This window comes from Biomphalaria glabrata, chromosome 2 (genome assembly GCF_947242115.1).
Source record: "Biomphalaria glabrata chromosome 2, xgBioGlab47.1, whole genome shotgun sequence".
NCBI lineage: Eukaryota > Metazoa > Mollusca > Gastropoda > Planorbidae > Biomphalaria > Biomphalaria glabrata.
In genome coordinates, this window is record NC_074712.1 from 42,878,296 (window position 1) to 42,898,607 (window position 20,312).

General features: G+C 32.6%; 1 protein-coding gene across 1 annotated transcript; it reads left to right on the forward strand.

Annotated features, from left to right (window-relative positions):
* The first annotated feature begins 1,354 nt into the window (after positions 1–1,354).
* On the forward strand, positions 1,355–19,690 carry LOC106077826 (alpha-L-fucosidase-like). The gene is made up of 9 exons (XM_056020701.1): positions 1,355–1,551; positions 6,147–6,330; positions 7,678–7,784; positions 9,180–9,307; positions 10,213–10,346; positions 11,331–11,428; positions 11,561–11,693; positions 14,988–15,158; positions 16,949–19,690. The coding sequence occupies exons 1-9, from the start codon at positions 1,386–1,388 to the stop codon at positions 17,205–17,207; spliced, it is 1,380 nt and encodes a 459-aa protein (XP_055876676.1). The 5' UTR covers positions 1,355–1,385; the 3' UTR covers positions 17,208–19,690.
* Positions 19,691–20,312: the final 622 nt, after the last annotated feature.

Here is a 20,312-nt window from a genome sequence, read left to right on the forward strand (position 1 = left end):
ACACCAGCACAACACCAAAAAGAAGAAAATGAAGACTGATGGGCCAAAGCGCAAGTACAGTAAAAACTGCAAAGAATTTTTTTATTTCCTTGAAAGCGACACTCTTCAGATCGACAGTTCTCTGCAAGGATATTATTCTGACACGTAAAACCCTTACTTTGGCGAAAGTTTACAACTAAGCAGTAGTAATCGCACAGATCATAACATATAGATCTACAGCAGTAGCGGCCTTAGGGGGGGTGACAAGTTGGGCAACCGCCCAAGTCCCCGCGCCTGATGGGGCCCCGCATTCGGAGATTTTATTGTCACAAACTTGATCACTACACATTTTCCTAATAAAATCAGATTGGACGTCGATGTTTAAATACAAAATAAACTCTTTTGATTGGCTTCTTCCAACTATTTGTTTTATAGGCTACTATAAAATCTTCGCTGACTAAACGGCAAAGACATCGTCACATCGTGCGGCCATGAGAGTATTTTTTTTAACTTGAAAGAAAAATCTTTTATGCAGAACAATTACAACACAGTAAATAATGCACTTCAGCGGCCAATATTGGCAACCCTACGTAATGTTCTATGTTTTATTACAAAAGTAAGGCCCACAGTTTAGAGGCGGTAATACAGCATTGTTATTGTTACAGCGTTGGAGATGGATTAACCCGCGTTATAGCTTGATGTGATACGGTATATAGACCTATAGTTAAGCATTACGCTCAGGGCCCCGCACAAGACACTCGCCCAGAGTCCCGCGCACTGCTAAGGCGCCCCTGAACTACAGCCTTTTAGTCAGCGAAAGACCACTATCATCCGAGGACGTTGGAAAGAGTAGTAGGCCTATTATAGAACCGTTTAGAATTAGAACGTTTATAGGCTATATGTGATAAGATATTTCTAACCAGCAGAGGAATTGATAGAGTTGACAGATTATAATCAATATTTCCAAAAAATGTTCAAAGAAAAATTAGTGGAATCATTCTGGAGTCAAGTGAGAAAATTTTATAAATAATATTCTTAACATTGAAATACTTCCGTAGTCCGATATTTTAAAATAATTTAGATCATTTTAGTGATTTTAATTTTTATAAAGGACAACACGGGTGAAAATTAAGATTTATTTCAATGGTAGACTACTAGTTCTACTTCAGTTTACTGATCCTTTCCAAGTGGTACTCCAGTTACTCAACTATGGTATAACTACCGATTTTTTTTTTATTTTTTTTTTTTAAATAAACATTCGCGCTCTCCCTGTCTTTATTTCATTTACTATCAGGTGATTTCAGTAGTACATGAATAAAAATAGACCCAAAATCACATGACCTGAGTCGGCCATACAAAACGTTCCCAGACATAAACGAGACTTGAAAATCATGTGACCACTAAAAATGGAGTTGCACAAGTCGCTTTTGTTTTTTATTCTGCAATTTCTAACTATACACTCAGTCGCATCTCAATATTTGCCGACATGGGACTCGTTAGACTCACGTCCGCTTCCAGATTGGTACGATGATGCGAAATTTGGAATTTTTATTCACTGGGGAGTATTTTCAGGTGATATATAGATGATATATTAAATAAGACTAAGACTGCTTTATTATACTTTATTAGCGGCCCCCGAAAGGAGAAAAGACGCTATTAGTTTTGTGCGAAATGTCTGTCCGTCCGTCCCGTTTAGATCTCGTAAACTAGAAAAGATATTGAAAATCCGACATCACAATATGTTAGATCATTCAAAGTTCTGATGCAACGGCTACTTTTTTTTTCCTGAAAGTGAAAAATCTAATTTTTAAAATCAGTTATGCAAGCAGTTTTTTAAAGAGATAAAGCTAATTAGTATGCATTATAAGTTAGACCTAAATTAAAACGAATTGTAATCTTATAAATTTCATTTTCTTTAAAAAATTTTATGTGATATATTTGAGGATTCAAAAAAAAAATTGAGCCTTTTCAAAACAATTACATTACTTGTAAGACTTTAGTTAGACCAGGAGAGCTTCCGAACCGAGTGTCCTGGGTTCGAATCCTGGTGAAGACTGGGATTTTCAACTTGGAATCCTTGGGCGCCTCTGAGTCTACCCAGCTCTAATGGGTACCTGACATTAGTTGGGGGAAAAGTAAAGGTGGTTGGTTGTTGTGCTGGCTACATGACACCCTCGTTAACCGTAGGCCACATAAACAGATGAACTTTACATCATCTGCCCTGTAGACCACAAGGTCTGAAAGGGGAACTAGTTAGGCCAGGTTCACATCATTGGGGCACTACACAAGATCTGTCAACCTTCCTTCTCCATTCTTATCTCTCATTTGTCTTTGATATAATTTCATTTGGATGTTCTTTCTGAAAATATTAAAATATTGAAGCCTGCCTGGGTGGACCACTTCGGGGGCCGATTTTAAGTTTGTGTTTCCACACAAACTGTCTTTGTAACCTTGTTATTTATAGATCCTTAAGGAAATTTGTTGTGATTACAAGGACACTTTTCTCATATAAAGACAACACAACAGAAAAATACATATAAATACAACAGACACAACATAAAGAGTTCATTCAGTGACTACACACAGGTATCTTGATGCATTTCATGTTCCCTGATCAATGAGTGGCGGTGATAGTCTGACCGAGTGAGGTACGAACGTGGTCTTGTACCGCTCCGTTCTTGTTTTGATTGACAACAGTTGCCCACTTCGCGACGACCTGACGTAGTTCTGATTGAGCAGGTGGCCGTTGTCTTCCAAGATTTTTTCGATTTTTCTTAGGCATTTTTGTTCAAAAAGTTCCTTTAAATGTGGTAATGTTGTGAGTGTAATTTTTTTATGCTTTTTTAATGATGTTTTCTAGACGTCGCAACAGTTTAGATGAAGCGTTGCCTTGCCAACAAGCAGATTTTGTATAGTTGCGCCGTAAAAGTCTCAAGGATCTTCTTGTTTAGTTTAAAGCTATTGAGTTTGTATAGAAAAAAGAGTTTTTTAATTATTTACGTCTTATCTTATATAATACAGACGTTACTTCAAAAAAGAAGATGATTACGTCCTACACGTCATGCATTTAGTCATGCATATTAACCAATGACTTAAATTCTGCCAAGTCACTGGTTTTCCTGGCTAGCTCAGGCAACTCATTCCATGCTCTAATAGCACTAGGGAAGAAGGAGTATTTGTACAAATTTGTCCTAGCAAATGGGATGAGGAATGTGCCTTTATCTTTGTATCTTCCAGAGTATTTTATTAAATAAATATAATAAATAAATAAAAATATTTATAATTATTAATATAGATTATAATAGATTATTATCATTATGATATGATTATGGTAATGATTATAATAATTTTTAATAATCAATCATTATAATTATAGTCATATAGAATAATATAGATTATAGATAATATTAGATCTAGAATCTAGGTCTAATAATATAATATTAATATAGAATCTAGATCTGTAATTGTAATATTGTATGATTATAAAGTCTTTAAGAAGATAATATGATACACTTAGACTTAGATATAGTCATTATAGATGATACATTCAAAACATTATTTTTATGATAGATCTACTATACTGCTAGTGACCATGGTTAGGCAAAATATTAATATTAGAAAAATGGCGCTCTGCTAGTAGAGCACGCGTGTGCGCAGTTGAGGTCGTCAATACATCACCATGTGCGGATAGACAGATGCCAAATAATTGACCTGAAAAACTAGGGGCCTTAGATGGGAAGCTTTACCAAATAATGAATATCCATTCTCTGTTTGGGACCCTCTCAATCCAAGTACATGATAAGAAACTAGATTTAGAGCAGACACAAAATAGAGCCATGAGATTATGATGAGATTTATAACAAATGAATATTCACATTTAGTAAAGTCCAGAGGCGTAGCTATGGAGGGAGGGAGAGAATTTAAAATCCCCCTGGGCTCCACTTGAGGGGGCCCTCAAATGAGTGTTTTTTTACATTTAATATTAAATATTACACAAAATGCAGGGGCCTCCAAAGCCAAAGAAGTCAGCCCAGCCCCTGAGCCCCAAATGATGGTAAATTCCTAGCTATGCCACTGATCAAATCACTAATTTAATTTAGAAACCCTATTCAGTCTTCCGGATAGAAGACTAAAAAGTAAAGCGGCAATAATAGATCTACATAAAACACTGAACGATAACCTACAAATACAAAAACAGAACCTAATAAACTCTCATTGATTATGTGGTCTTTATAGGTGATACCTATTATATTGTAACCTTCTGTAGCATCCTCCTCTCTAGTTTTGCAGTAAGCATCCAAAATTTGCAAGCATTCAACTTTCAAGAATGTGGTCATGACCAAGGCTGTTCATCTGTCTGATTCTAGTGCCTAGGGTTAGATCTATGCCTTTGCCTTTCCAGATTGTTTTGAGCTTTGTAAGTGCTTCTGTGGACTGTGCAACTCTGTCTGGCCAGTAGTTTGTTTTTAATTTGTTTGAAAGGATATGGCTCTTTCTGAGGTATTTTTAAAAATCTTCTGACATTTGCCCGCTTAATGGCCTCCAATACTGATGTCCACTTTTAAAGCCCTGTTGGCTAATGGTCATAATGTGTGGTTTTTCAGCATTAGTTTGCATACCATATGCTCCTAAAATCTTGTCTATGAGCATCACCATGTCAGCTAGCTCTTCTTCTGTCCCTGCTAGACCATCTGTGTCATCCACAAATTGCATGTTAATAATTGTATAGTTCAACATCTAGTCTATAAATCTAGTCATTGAATAGACTATCAAACTAACTTATAAATTACTAATGATGATGTTCTAGGTCTAGATCTAAATAATCTAGTTTTAGTTTTTAGAACTACTACCCAGGAAAGGTTTAATAGACAAATTTAATTGGAGTAAGACAGGAGTCATTTTTTTTTAAACTTTTTAATGCCATTAGTTTAGGGTCCAGGGTAGCACCTGATCAATGTCAACATTTACTAAACCTGACCACAGTCCATACACTAGATGAGGTGTGAATTCAATGTCTGTCAGAACTCAGTCGTTCCCCCAGACACCTTTTAACAAAGCTCTTTACTAGTTGAGTGTGCAGAGTCTGGGAATATTGCCTGAAATAGGACAGTGCAGGATAGGCCACTGTCCTGTTGGTTTGTACTTTTCTAATTTTATGCCAAACTTTGACTCGTGGTACCCTATTGTGGAGAGAAAGAGAAAACCTTGTATCCTTTTTGACTGTCCCAGACTGGCTGAGTTCCATTTTGACAGGTCTATGAAATGATAAAATAATCAGTTATCTTTTTAGAACTCTTAGATCTATTTCCTTTCCTCCTCAAATTTAATTTATTCTATAAAATACATTCCTTCAAAAACTGAGAATATTATGACCTACATGTATCCATGTGTTAATTTAGTCATGCATATTATAAGAGACTTTTAACTCTGCTAAGTCACTGGCTTTCGTGGCTGATTGAGCTTTCTGAGTATTTCATTAGGTTATGTTTTTGTATTTGTAGGTTATGGTCAAGTGTTTTATTTATTATTATTACTCTTGGAGTGTTTCTAACTTTAGTGATTTTAATAATGTTGTTAATCTAATAAAGTGGGACTATTCATTTTATTTAAATCTCAAAGCTTTATTTGTATTTGTTCTAATGTCTTTTAAAAGTTTGTTTGGTTTACATGTTTTGGATGTTCTTTCAGAATTGAAGATGATTATATTCTAGTCCAAACCTCCAGCAGAGCACTAAGGGATGGTGCTAGGCAAGGCTTGATCAAACCCAGGAATATCGAAAAGATAGTCCATAGTGCAAAACTTATGACCAGGCTGCCATACTGTTTTTTAGTGTTGAAGGGTCCCAATAATCGGATGCATATTTAATGTTGATATAACTTAGGTTAAATATTGGAATATTCCCATTTGAATTAATACTTAACATAATTTGGATGTTAGATATTAGATAATTTCCATAACAACTGTTAAGACTTAGGGGGCTAGTAATTTGACTAAAAACAAGTAAACTTTATCTGCTCAATAGAATCTAAAGGTTTTTAAAGAATTGTTTCTTTCTTGAACTGTCTACTTAATATGAATGTAACTTTTCACAACAATTGCATCTTCATACATTTTATCCGGAAGAAAATTTATTTTGTAAATCCTTTTGTTGTTTATTTTTTTGCAGTACCTAGTTTTCGCTCAGAATGGTTTTGGTGGGACTGGCAAGGAGCAAAGAGTAATGATACTGTAGAATTCATGAACAAAAACTACCCTCCTGGTTTCACTTATGCTGATTTTGGTAAACAGTTTACAGCAGAGTTTTTCAATGCAGCTACGTGGGCACAGCTGTTTCAAAATGCAGGTGCCAAGTAAGTATATAATCATTTGAATGAGTCTTCCTCTCAAAGAGCACACAAAAAGAAAAAAAAAGATGCATAATATAGTGGAAAGATAGTAATTGTATATGATTTATTAATCAAAAATAAAATATGTAAAAGAATTATAAGAAGAAATAATTTGGCTTACATAAGAATGTATTTTAAAACTTTGAACTGTTTGCTAATTATTCATTTGCTGGTGCAAGTCCTAGTGATGATAATGACTTTTACTGGGGGCTCAAGCCTTGCACTTAAGTACTTAACTTTACTTTGTTTGGGATGTTAATATGCTTACCTGAGTTACAGATGCTCTTATTGGCTATCCTTTGGGGTATTTATTGGTTTGGGTTACTAGATAACTCTGATAATTGTGGACAATACTTTGAAAGAAGAAAAACAATAACTCCATATCTGTTATATATAGACCAATGAAGTATATAGATCAAACTAGAAAATATGAGTGTTTTTCTCTTGACCACTGGTCTTGTGCTCTGGGCTGTCATATTGATGCCAGGCTTAAATCCCACCCGTAGCCATACTCAGCCATCCTGCAAGAGATTTGGGTTAGGATGTATATGGCTCCTTCTGTCTCGGAAGACAATGGATGCGCCCAGATGAGTCACTGGCTTTGGTTATGTCTTGAAGTGGGGCAGAATCTGACATGACTGATCAAGCCAATTCTGGAGCGGCAGAGTCTGCCAGTTCGTGCATGTATGTGCATCTGTGTTAGGGCTAGCTTGCAGGGCAGCTTTCTTTTTCTTGGCTGACACAGCTTCATCTCTTTTGCATTCGGCAAAGTTTGGACCATCACGTACAGTCTGTCTCCATGCTGTCCAGTCTTGGTCTGTCTCCTCCCACATACTTTGGTCAATGCCCGTGGCTCTCATGTCTCACTTGCAGACATCTCTGTAGGTTAGTCTTGGGCGGCCCTTGGGTCTGACTCCTTCTGCAAGTTCAGCATATAGGATGTCTTTAGGTTGTAATAATATTCAAATCTGAAGGAAGATCCAAACCAAGGAAAGAAACATAATCCAAAATTTTACTGTCAGTGAGTGACGACAAACTATTGGCGGTCTATGCATACAATTTTTAAAATTGTTTTTTGAACTGCAAATACAAACATACTTATTTAAATGAAGAAAATTTTGAAATAAAACTGACTTTATTAGTTACTGTCATTTTGATATGATCTACATCTTAAACTTAGGTAATTGAAATAACTACTTTTTATGATTTTTTAGTTGTATTTGCATACATAATCCAAATCTTGTTTAAATTTAAAATGATGGTTAATATCAATTACAGGCAATATTAGCTTCCTATTTCTTTTCATCTCAGATACATAGTATTTGTCAGCAAACACCATGAAGGCTTTACTAATTGGCCATCAAAATACTCCTGGACATGGAACTCTCAAGATTTGGGTCCAAACAGAGACATAGTTGGTAAGTACAAGACACACACACATAATACATTAGAAAAAGGTATTATAAGGCAAGTGAACCAGTACATTTTGATTCTTAAGAGACAGTCATCCAAATTATACATAACTGAAACTTGTACACTTTAGTGTAATTTAGCTATGTAAAAAACATAAGTTCTTTAGGATTGTTTTCTGATTAGAAATGAAAGTTTGATTTATGCAAAAATGTTTGTATTTCAAAAGTAGCTTCATGTTACATCCACCTGGAAAAATTGGGGAACACTCTTTTGGGACTCTAACTGAATCTGCTTAGTTACAAATGCAATTCCCTTGGATTTCATAGCAAGTAAATATGCACAACTTCAATATTCTATGGAGCTTGAGCACATCACACTCATTTTGTTTGATTCCTTTGTTTTTCAAGCAGTTTCAAGTTTTAACATGTTTAGAGAGCACCATGGTGCCCTGAATTTAAAAAAAGTTTGCCAGAAGTTTCTTTAAGCACCTTCCAAATTGTTGTTTTTGTAGAACATTGGTATGACAATAGCTTAATTTGACTATTTTATGATCTATGATAGCTAAAGGATGAGATTGTTTATAGTTTAAGGTCCCTGTGTTAACGGAACTGCCAACTATACATTTCAAAAGTTCCAATTTTTCTTTGTCACCTGGTATATATAGTTTCTTCTTCTAGTGAAATATCTAAAAAGAAAAAATATTTAATTTGGTGAAAAAGAAGTACCGTAGTATTCTCATTCTATGTAGTTTACATGGTAAATGGTATTAACCAATAGAATTTTTCACATTTTAACTTTTCATTTTTTTTCTTTAAACTATTTCTTACTTCTCCTCCTACATCTGCCAAAGTCCTTGGGTGATGGCTAGTCATGTGGTATGCACTCTGGACCGTCTTTCAGTGGTTTCAGTGGTCCAGAGTTTGAACCCTACCCTCTGCCATCCCCCGTCATCCTGAGGTAGTTTTGGGCTAGAATGTAATTATTTTAAAATCTGAAAGAAATATCCAAAACATGTAAAGCAAAACAAATGTCTATGAAGAAATTTTCATGAAATATATTAACATGTATTTATAAATGCAGCTACATTTAAATTATCTCTTCATTTTGTTTTTTTTTTTAATATGAAAATAAAATAACTTAGCAATATTGTAGAATTTTATCAACATTGAATTTCACTTTCACTTATAATGTGTATATTCCATCAATATTGTAAATATATATATGTGGAGACATCTACATTTGATTTTTTAACAAACAAAATTACCACTATCACAAATACTTTAATGCAGCTTGTATATCTGATAAATATTGTTTATTTTTATTGAGAACCATTGATTTTTGTGTGTCATCTATATCTTCCCACTTAATAAATTATTCATATGTTGTTCCTTTTATTACAGGTGAGTTGGCAAATGCTACAAAATCTACTGGTCTCCATTTTGGCCTATATCATTCTCTCTTTGAGTGGTTTAATCCTCTCTATCTACAAGATAAGCAAAACAGCTTCACTACTCAAGATTTTGTTGATGTGAGCCTTTTGTACTGGTTAAAACTTGTTAAAACTATTTTTTTATTACATAGCTTTTTTGTATTGTAATGTAAAATACTATAGCATGCTCAGTGCGTTGTGGTTCTATCTATAGTTCTTTTGAGGGCATGTGGGAGGTGGGGGTATCTGAGTATAGGTTTCTGTGCTGCCTTTAGACACTTAGCGAACACAACTCAGCTCATGTCTGGATTCGAACTCAAGCCTCTTGCTAGGTAGCCACGTAGTTTAAGCCATTCACTCACTAAAACTTCTATTTACTTAATGTGTTTAAAAAATTTTGGTGATCATTATATATTTAGCTGTCCCACTTCATAGATGTGTTTATCAATTGCTAGAAGGTCATCATAACTCATACTCATCCACCCAATACTTAGGCCTACAGCCAACTAAATATAATCTCAGATATGCTTTCTTAATGTTGGACATCAAAACATTTTGAATGATTTCTTCCTTAAGACCTGGACTTTGTTTTCTCTAGTTTAGCTCATTTACTCCTCCACTAGCATAAAAAAGATTTATTAGTTTCTAGTGTGACTTTGTCTGATCATTGATCCAATGCCTAATTACCCTTTTTTATCAAGATGATGGCAATTAATACAAGTCAGATATTGTTTGGGAAGTCATGTCCAGTCCTTGACTTTTGCTTAAAGTATTTAATGTTATTTATAGTGTAAAAATAATCCTATAATTAGCAGTAATCTCCCAGAGAAAACAAATACCAAACATAAAATTGATTATATACAAAAAATTCAAAGACATCATGACTAAATATTTGATGCCATGTTAGTGAGAATACAATTACACACACACACACACACACTTTAACACACTCTATAAAAATGACAGGTTTATGAAATAAATAGCACAATATATATTTTTTTCAGAGAAAGACTTTGCCAGAACTTTATGAACTGGTTAATAATTACAAGCCTGATGTCATTTGGTCTGATGGAGACTGGGAGGCACCCGATAAGTACTGGAAGTCAACAGACTTTATTGCCTGGCTTTATAATGAAAGGTTAGTCTAGCTCATTTTTTCTGTTATCAAGTTCTTTGGATTCTGCTTTGATCACTTTTATTTACTTTAAAAATCTCTGGGTAATTAAAAAATTAAAAATACTTCAAAAACACTTGCAGAAAACAAAAAATCTATGCAGGTCCTATTGGCTTATTCTAAAAATGACATTTCATCTTGTCGAGAATATAATTGTCAGATTCAATGATACAAGTAACAAAACACATTTTGAAACCATTATATTCTAATTTGTAAAATGTGATAATTAAGGAACTCTAAATGTGTTAGGAATTCCATACTATATTTTTTGAACAAAGCTTATATCAACTCACTTTGTCTGTCTGTCTGTCTGGTACAATTTTTTTTACATGTTATTTCTACCACTTCCCATTTTCTGATTGAGCTCAAACTTTGCACAATTATTCATAAAAAAATATGAATCAATAAAAAAATTAACTAATTAATAATTAATAAGTGGTATTGAGTTGATATTAATGGAAATAAATCTTACATAAAGTATTTTTTATATTTTGCTTATTTTAATGTTTCTATCAAGCTACTTGATATGATCTATTAGATTGTTAAATAACAACTGGCTGTTTAATTGCTGTTTTTTTATTTTTTCATAAAATTTTCTTTTAATGTGACCCCATATCCCAGTGTATAAGCAAGCCATAAAAACTGACAGTATACAAAGTTCTAAAGTAACTAAAAGTAGGAGCCAATAAGTTATAGTTGCAAAAGTCTCAAATGGAAAACAAAATATCTGCCTATGAGTTTTCAATGTCTTACTCATCTTTTTAATTGATTAATATTCTGAACATTCAAGCCATTGGTAAATATTAAAATATTTAAAGAAAAAAAAAAGGGAAGTATCACTCATTTTAAGATTTCAAAAATTAAACTTTGGTTAAGTAGTTGTCTGTTTGGACACATTGTCAACTAGATGTCTGATCACATTATCCTTTTTATTTCATTTATTTTTAGTCCAGTAAAAGACACAGTTGTTACAAATGACAGATGGGGTCAGTCTGTAATGTGCAATCATGGAGGCTTTTTCACATGCTCAGACAGGTATAATCCAGGTCGGATTGTTTTTTCTCTTACCTGTTGTGTAGAATGTTCTGCATTTGCTATTATAAAGTCTCTTTTAACAGCTTACATGTACACAATTTAAACAAAAATATTTTGTCATTTTTTCTAAATTATATTCTTAGGTCACCTCATCAAACACAAATGGGAAAACGCAATGACAATAGACAGCCAGTCCTGGGGTTACCGTCGAAATACAAATATTCAAGATATATTAACCATTGAGGAACTACTGGAACAGTTAATTTCTACTGTGAGGTAAAGAAATCTTATCTCTCTTTTAGTATTATTCACATCCAGTATTTTACAAACAGAAGAGACAAAATTAAAATTTTAAGCAAGTTCAATTCCTGAGTTGAGCTGAGTTGTCTTTGCTGAGAGCTAGGCATGAAACCCCCTCCTCCCTCATGTCCATTAACTCTTTTAGTGCATATAGTTTTGATAACCCTAACCCCAAAGAACGTGAATTGGCTACAAAATTGTTATAAATAAAAAATATTATTCAATAAAAATTTAAATTTCAACTGAGTGAGGGAAAAGGAAATACTTTAAAAATCAATATATAATATACTGAAAGATTTAACCTTCTAATTATACATTTAATTTATAAATATTGAAAAATCACAAAACTTAATACATATTGCCACCATAAATTTCGCAAAAGATGAACAAATGCATTCAGAAATAGTACTATTTACATTATTTCGGGTGCCTTAAAATACACTAAAAATGAGAGACAACTAAAACAATATTGTCTTTTTTAGCGGCCCCCAAGCTATTATGTCTGTGCAAAATGTCCGTCTGTCACACTCAGATCTCAAAAACTAGAAGAAAAATGAAAATATTATTAGGTGAAACGGTTACTTTTGGTTTTCTGAAAGCAAACCGTTTAGTCTATAAAATTAATAATGCGAGCGATTTTTTCATAACAATACACCAATTCTAAAACAATTACATAAATGTAAGGGAGGTAATGTTACAACATGTTAACAAAGAAAAACAATTCTTTTTGTATTTTTGGTATTTTAAGTCAAATATATTTATAAAATGTACAAGAAATGTTCATAAGAAATATAAATATTAGTTAAAGGTGTTTTTTCTGGTCAACTATCTGCTAAAATTAAAAGAAAACATTTATGTTTGTTTATAAATGCTAAGAATGCACTTTGTATGTAAATATTACGCACATTTCTTAAAATGGACTTTTTATGCTGCGACTTTCATGGAGTAGCGTGACAAGCAGTGGCAAGACATAGTACTAATCATTTCCCTCAAAATTTTTAAAATATTCAGATTTTATTTATTATTTGTTTAGTGTCCTCATCAGAATAAAAGAGGCTTATTTTTGTGCGTTTTGTCTGTTGGTCGGTCTGTTCATCACGTTTAGTTTAAAAAAAAAAAAAACAACACTAAAGGCTATTGAAAATCTGATTTAACCTTTAATGTCTTTTTTTTCTATATTAACATGACAGACTGATAGACAAAACAAAAACAAAAAAAATCGTCTTTAATCCTTATATATTTATATACATACATACATATTTAGTCTAACTAGCCCATTGTGACGTAATGGATTTTTTTTCCTTCGACGTAATATGTAGTTAATTCTTTAAATGAAATGCTAAAATAACTCGGTGCACCAATGTCTATGAACCCTCAAGAGCCTGCTTGTATTGATAAAGACATTTTTAGTTTTACTAGGCTGTGTAGTGGATTTTTTTCCTTTGACGTCATATAGAATTAATTCTTTAAATGAAATGCTAAAAGAACTCACTCGGTGCACCAATGTTTATGAACCTTCCACAAGCTGCTCATATTGATGACATTTTTAGTTTAACTAGGTCATGTGACGTAGTGGATTGTTTTCCTTTGACGTCATATGGAGTTAATTCTTAAAATAGAAATGTTAAAACAACTCAGTATAGTAATGTTTATTAAACCTGTAATCTGACTCGTATTTTAAAAAGACATAATAGCTAGATTTAGATCTAATCTAGATCTTTTTTACACAAGATCTAGATTTTTTTTACACTAGAGCTAGATTTTTAAAACTAGATTTAGATTTATATTCTAATTAAAATCATTGTAGATTCTAATTTAAAATTTCTTGGTCTAGTTTAGAATGTTTGTTGTTTTACATGTTTCGGATGTTCCTTCAGAGTTGAAGTCCAAACCTCCCGCAGGATGACGGGGGATGGGAGCGGGCAGGGTTTGAACCTGGGACCATAGATAAATCCAAACGACAGTGTAGCGCAAACCACACGACCAGCAGCCATGATTTAGACTAGATCAAAATCTATAATTTCAATTTCTAGACTTTGTAGATTTTTATTCCCAAAAGTCTAGATCAATATTGCAATGTTTTAAAATACTAAAACTAATCTACTATTTTTAAATTTAATATTTTATTCAGTCTATTAATAGATTATCTAGGCTTTTTTTTTACATAAATCTTATCTAAATTACATCTACATTATTCCAAATTTATATTTTATATCTAGATCTAGTAGATATAGGTCTTAAGAGTGCTAAATCAGAAGTTTAATTTAGGTAGATCTACATCCTCATTCTATTTCCATTTAAATGAAAATGCCAATAGCTCTGAACATCTGCTGGGACATTGAGCAGACGTTGCCGAAGTACAAGCTCGATGCCTTGTTATTTTCTTTTTTTTTCAATTACAAATCAATACCAAAAGATTACTAAAATCGCTCATCTGACATATTGTACATATCTGGTAGTTGTAATGCCATAATGTGTAATATATATCTTTATCAATATATAGGCTATTAGTTTGTTATTAAGTTAACAGCAATGCCTATCTCGACGGTCCTGGTTTCATACCCTGCTCGCTTCCATCCCCTGTCGTCCAGCTGGAGATTTGGATAAGGAAGTAAATTATCTTTAATTTTGAAGGAACATCCAAAACATGTAAAACATTTTACACAAAAAAATAATAATTTTTCAACGCCAAATGAATCTTTGAAATATTATTACTTTTGACAATCAAAACAAAATTACACCTTGAATATTCATTGAGAATAGGCGGATCCGATAGGGATCCAACTCCGACGGGGGCCGCCTCTGAGTTTGTGTGACAACACAAACTCTCTTTGTAATCTTGTTTTTTAATGTGTTGGTACTGCATCCAATTTACAACCAAAGCAAAGAACAATCACTCTTACAAAGTACTGAAAGAGTTAAAGAGATTGGACCATAGCACACTGAGCATTTTACAAAGCATAAAAGACCTACTATGCTAAAGCAATTTTTTTAAAATTGACGTTTTTTTAGTTTAAGAAAGCAACCTAAAATATTTTCAAACATAAGAAGAAAACTTTCAGACTATTTAACTATTTAGAAGTTATAAACTGGCAGACATTTCCATATTTACCAAGATGTTCTTCTTAATCCTTTCATTTTAATTCGCACTAATTATTGTTACTCAGAAGAAGTACAAACATTCCAGTCTATTGGCCTTAAATAGCTAATTCATACCTTTTACCTTTATTGAATATTTACATGGACACATTTTTTGTTTCTTTTTAACAGTTGCAATGGCAACATGTTAATGAATGTTGGACCAACTCATTATGGCGTAATCACTCCCATCTACCAAGAACGTTTGCTACAGATGGGCTCTTGGTTGAAAGTCAATGGAGAAGCTATTTATGGAACAAGACCTTGGTCTTACCAGAATGACACAGTAACTAGTGGAGTCTGGTAACTTTATACTATTTTATGATTTCTTACTGTTAATGTATTTTGAAAAGAATATATTCAGGTTGGTTTATACAGGTTTCAGTCATTCCATTAGAAATGAAGATTATTGCATCCTAATCCTAAAATCAAGCAGAATAACAAGGGATGATGGGGCACAAGGTTTAAACTCATAATCATTGTGATGATAGTCCTAAGCATACAACAGAATTTGGCAGCCACCAGTCCTGCTTATTTCTCTAGTATTTTGTCTAGAATTGACAGTGATAGCAAACCTTTTGCATTTGTATGAATTACAATCACCTCACAATTTTGTATTCACAAAGTCTTAGTAACTGTCACATATCATTGTCAAATATTAAATAATAAACTCTGGTCAAGGTTATAGGTTAAGTCTGGAAATTCCAATGACGTAGGTGACACATGTCTATCAAACTGAGCGACGCGCTTGTCACATGATACAAATCTATAATTTGATTGGTTTAGCCTCTACTGCCTCTGCGGAAGTGGAATAATAGACACTTGGAATAGTCAGTCGATGTTGAGATTTCATATGGCTTGGATGTATTACTCTTGAGTTAGAATCTAGTAGTTAATTTGAATGTTTTTTATTTGATACAATTCATCATTGTAATTACTGTATTATACATTAGTGTTTCCAAGTTCTGAATTAAAGTTTCTGTGTTTGAATTAAAAAGGATCTTCACTTATTCAATCTACTAGATAATATTTAGATCTAGAAATATACATCAATAGAATCTTCAGCTTCACGGTTATAAGATCTCAGCACTCCTGATGAATTCGAAAAGATCGACTAACAAGAGATAGTGACAGTCAAGCTCTTCATCATCATTTAAGATTATTAAAGATCCCCTCAAGATCACATTTGGCCGTGATAGTAACAATAAAGAAAGAAATGATTGTACCACTAAAACACAAGTTCAAAGCAAAGCTCTACAGAAACTAAAAATTGTTGAACAAGTTAACTATTACCCTTAAAACTTTCAAACTAATCAATAGCTTTTGCACAACACCACAAACACACAGATAGTAACAAACATTTGAATAATCATGAAAGGCTTAGTAGCATCTTCAAGTAGAACTTTTTCTGTCTGTAGATGTCTTCTTAATATTTGTGTAAAACTATCTGTACCATTTTATCACATGGCCAATTATATGCTTTAGTCCATTTGGATATTGAACATCTTTTTGTTTCCTTGTCAATCCAATAATAATTTCAATTATCATCAGAGCAAGGCGGTATGTATATTAGAAAACACTGTAACTTGGCTCTTACAACAACTTAATAACATATTTTTCTGCATTTTGTAAGAGAAGGAAGTTCATAATGAGTTGTAAAATGGTTGAGGTCCAGATGTTTTTTTTTTCATTCTTTTAATACCTCTTTAATATGAGCATTTTATCTTATAAATTACATACATTCCTTCTGAAATGAAGATTATTATGTCATACACAATTCCATGTGTTAATTTAGTCATAGAGACTTAAACCCTGCTAAGTGATTGTACCAAAGCAGTAGAATTTAATAAACAAGTGGTTAGGACACTCATTTTGTTAGAAAACTGTATTAACTTGTTCAAAGTTCTGAAACAAGTAGAGGGTAAAATGAGCCGGGAAGGAAGGGGGGGGGGGTGTGTTGAGTAGTCATCCCCAAAGAAAGGGGGAAAAAATCAAGTTTTTTTTAGTAATTTTAACATAAGAATTGGTTTTTCAAAATTGATTTTGAACTCACAATTTTAATAAATGAAATGAAAATAATCATATATCTTCAGGTACACCCAGAATAAAAAATCAAGTCCAGCTGCTGTTTATGCAATTGCTTTATCTTGGCCAGAGTCAAATACCTTGCAGCTTGCTGCTCCAGTGCCATCAGCTATCACTCAAGTAACTTTAGTTGGATACAAAGGTTCACCCTTCCAGTGGAAACCTAGATCCCCTTCTGGGATTACCATTACCATACCTGCCATAAATTACAATGATATACCTTGCAAGTGGGCATGGGCTTTCAAACTAACTGGCATAAAAAATTAAAAATTATATTTAATTTTCCCTTTATGTTACCAAGTGTTTATTTTATATATGCTTCTATATGAAAAACGTTAAATTATCACATTTATGAAAACCCTAGTGTTTATGTATTCTTATTCATTTTTTTAAATGAACATTAAAAAAACTAGTATTTACTTGTTCAAATGTTGATTTGTTTTTATTGTGTTATAATTTAACTGAACAGTCAAACAAATGTGACCAAAATAATGGATAAAGGAACAATAAATTGTCGATGTGGATGAATTGGGCAGAGCCACAAATTTAATTTAATTTAATAGTTTATTAAATTAAATAATTATAATAATAATAATGTATCATTATGTTGTTGATATTGTTTGTTTTCAAGCTGAATTGTTTTTTTGCTCGCTTTAAAAACTAATGTGAGCATTATCTTTGCAATATACATTTTAATTGTATAGCTTCTGTGTCCAAAGCTTTATCCTTTTTTAAAATATTTTTACAAAGCTTATATCAACACACTCTGTCTGTCTGTTACAAAGTCTGTACACATTATTTCTCCCACACCCAATCTCGTATTTCTTTTACCTGGCAAAACAAGAATAATTTTAAAAATTAGCTTATTAGTTAATCAACTATTGGTAATTAATTATTTTGTTTGGTACATTGTGTAATGGAAAGAAATTGTACTTCACTGATGTGTAGAATTAGTCCCCTTTATACTTTGTAGAGAAAAAAGTTTGAAACTAACACTAGAGAACTATAAAGCCTTCTATTTTCATAAGCACTTCCCTGGCACAGCAGTTAGTGCATTAGCTTGAGGAGGCTTAAGCCCTTGAGTTTGAATTCAGGTCGTTCAACTTTATTAATGCATTTAAAATGTGATACTCCTTTCCTAACTGGTCCAGATAAGTGATAGCGCATTGAGAAAGCTAAAAGCATGAAATTTGCGCTAAACCAATACAATTAGTAAAAAATGTTTCTAATTGTAAAAAAGATTTATTATTGTTAGTCTGTATCTATTACAAATTTAATTACATGACTGATCCAAACTAATTTATACAACTACACTTAATATAAGCTTTCTTTTGTTGTTGTTTTTTTTATTTTTTATATTTTCTTGTTAATAAATGATGTTAAAAAATTGAATGTTGCATTTATCTGTAAACTTGTTTAGAATGTTAAAGATTGGATTTTTTCATTTGTTGTTTTAAAGTTTATTGTAATAAAAGTCACCATATTAATTTGATAAAAAAAGTTATCCTCAGAATAAGTCTATTTCAAATATTCAAACTCTTTTGGACAAAGCTGTGCCTCTTAACAAAAGTAAACATAGAGTTGAAGCTAGGTGCTGAAACAAAAGGTAGATATATTTTGGGTGGGGAGATATTTTCAGTTTAACTTTAATGTGGATTTTGATGAACAGTTGTTTCTCTTCATAACATCCTTTAGAATCAAGTTCTTGGCTGACAGAAATTAAGAGAATTTTAAAATTACAATTAGTTTTTTTTTTAAGTTTTTTTTTTTTTTTTGTCAAATACATTTTTTGAAATTGTGTTTCAATGTTGTCAAGCCTTTTTCAGTGATGATTTTTAGTTGGTGATTTTAATATTCATAGCTTCATGGCTTACCTACAGACTTTCAATCAACAAGTTCTATGCCCTACAAGAGAGAAAAGAACTCAGAACACTTCCATAATAAAACAAAAACTAGCATAAAATACTGCAATCATTTTTTTAAATGAAATGTTTAAAAAAAAAAGATGATCTACATTCAAAAGGAAAAGAAGGAAGTAGGAGAAAGCATTGAAATTATAGTTCAAACTGTTAAGAACCTTGTTTCTGTCTTAGCTGTTAGATGTCAATACAAACACATCATGTCACATAAGTACAACAAAAGTATTTTTACCAAGCTCAAGTTTAAGTCACTGATTAGTTTGATAAATCTTACAATTAAAAATGATGAAACCTTAAAACACTTTAGGACACAGAAAATACAAGTCACTAATTAACAAAAGCAAGCAGACAAAAAAAAAACAACTCTTGTTCCCTTGGCAATTAAACTATTGAATTGATCAACTTCCTGATTGAACTTCCCATGTAATGTTTAAGTAAAACTGTTGTGTAAATGTACACTTTCTTTGCTATCATTATGTTTTTATGCTTAATATGTTTTTGCTATGTTTATTGTACAATTGTAAGACAATTTTTCTTCAAGAATAATAAATAGAAGTTATTACAGCATTATATTACTTAGATCCTCTTTGCCATGTAGGACATTGGGCAACAAACTGTCTCCTTAGAAATCTGTTTTGTCTTCAGCACAAATTTGTATGTAATTTTATGACTTATTCAAGTGTCATAACTATTTGATCAAGATTTAATTAATGATCATGTAATTTTTTAGATTCTGTCCATTTGTGTTCTTATGATTTTGTAAACAAATTAATAACTGTTACATATCCCACTAAAATATTAATAAACAAAAATAGAGTAATGACATAAAAAGAGGCCATTGTTGTGTTGTGTTTTAAAAATGAGTTAGGCCCTATATGTAGCTATATGTGGCCTACGGTTAACAAGGGTGTCATGTGGCCAGCACAATGACCAACCGCCTTTACTTTTCCTCAACTAACGTCAGGTACCCATTAGATCTGGGTGGACTCAGAGGCGCCCGAAGATTCCGAAATTAAAAATCCCAGTTTCACCAGGATTCGATCCCGGACCCCGGTTCGGAAGCCAAGCGCTTTACCACTCAGCCATCACACCTCCATTGTAATATTATAACAACAGTTTTATAGTTCGCAACAGACTTATCTAGTTGTATTTATTAACATTATAGAACGCCTACATCGGTTCAGTTGTAGGCCTACTAGCTGTTTGGAGCTATAAGCCAACTTCCGACCAGCAACAAGGGGGGGAAGGCGGCAAAAACAATGTTTATTTTCATTGTAGTCATTAACCCATGTCTGGATATTATTAAAATTACATAATTTCAAATGTTTTAAAAATAAAAATATTTTAAGAAAGAGACGTCGCTTCAACTTCTAATTGGGCTTGTTAAATGTAGACCTTTTTGCGAGAGGCATTTGCAACAATATGGGTCAAAACTTTTTGAAGAAAACATTTT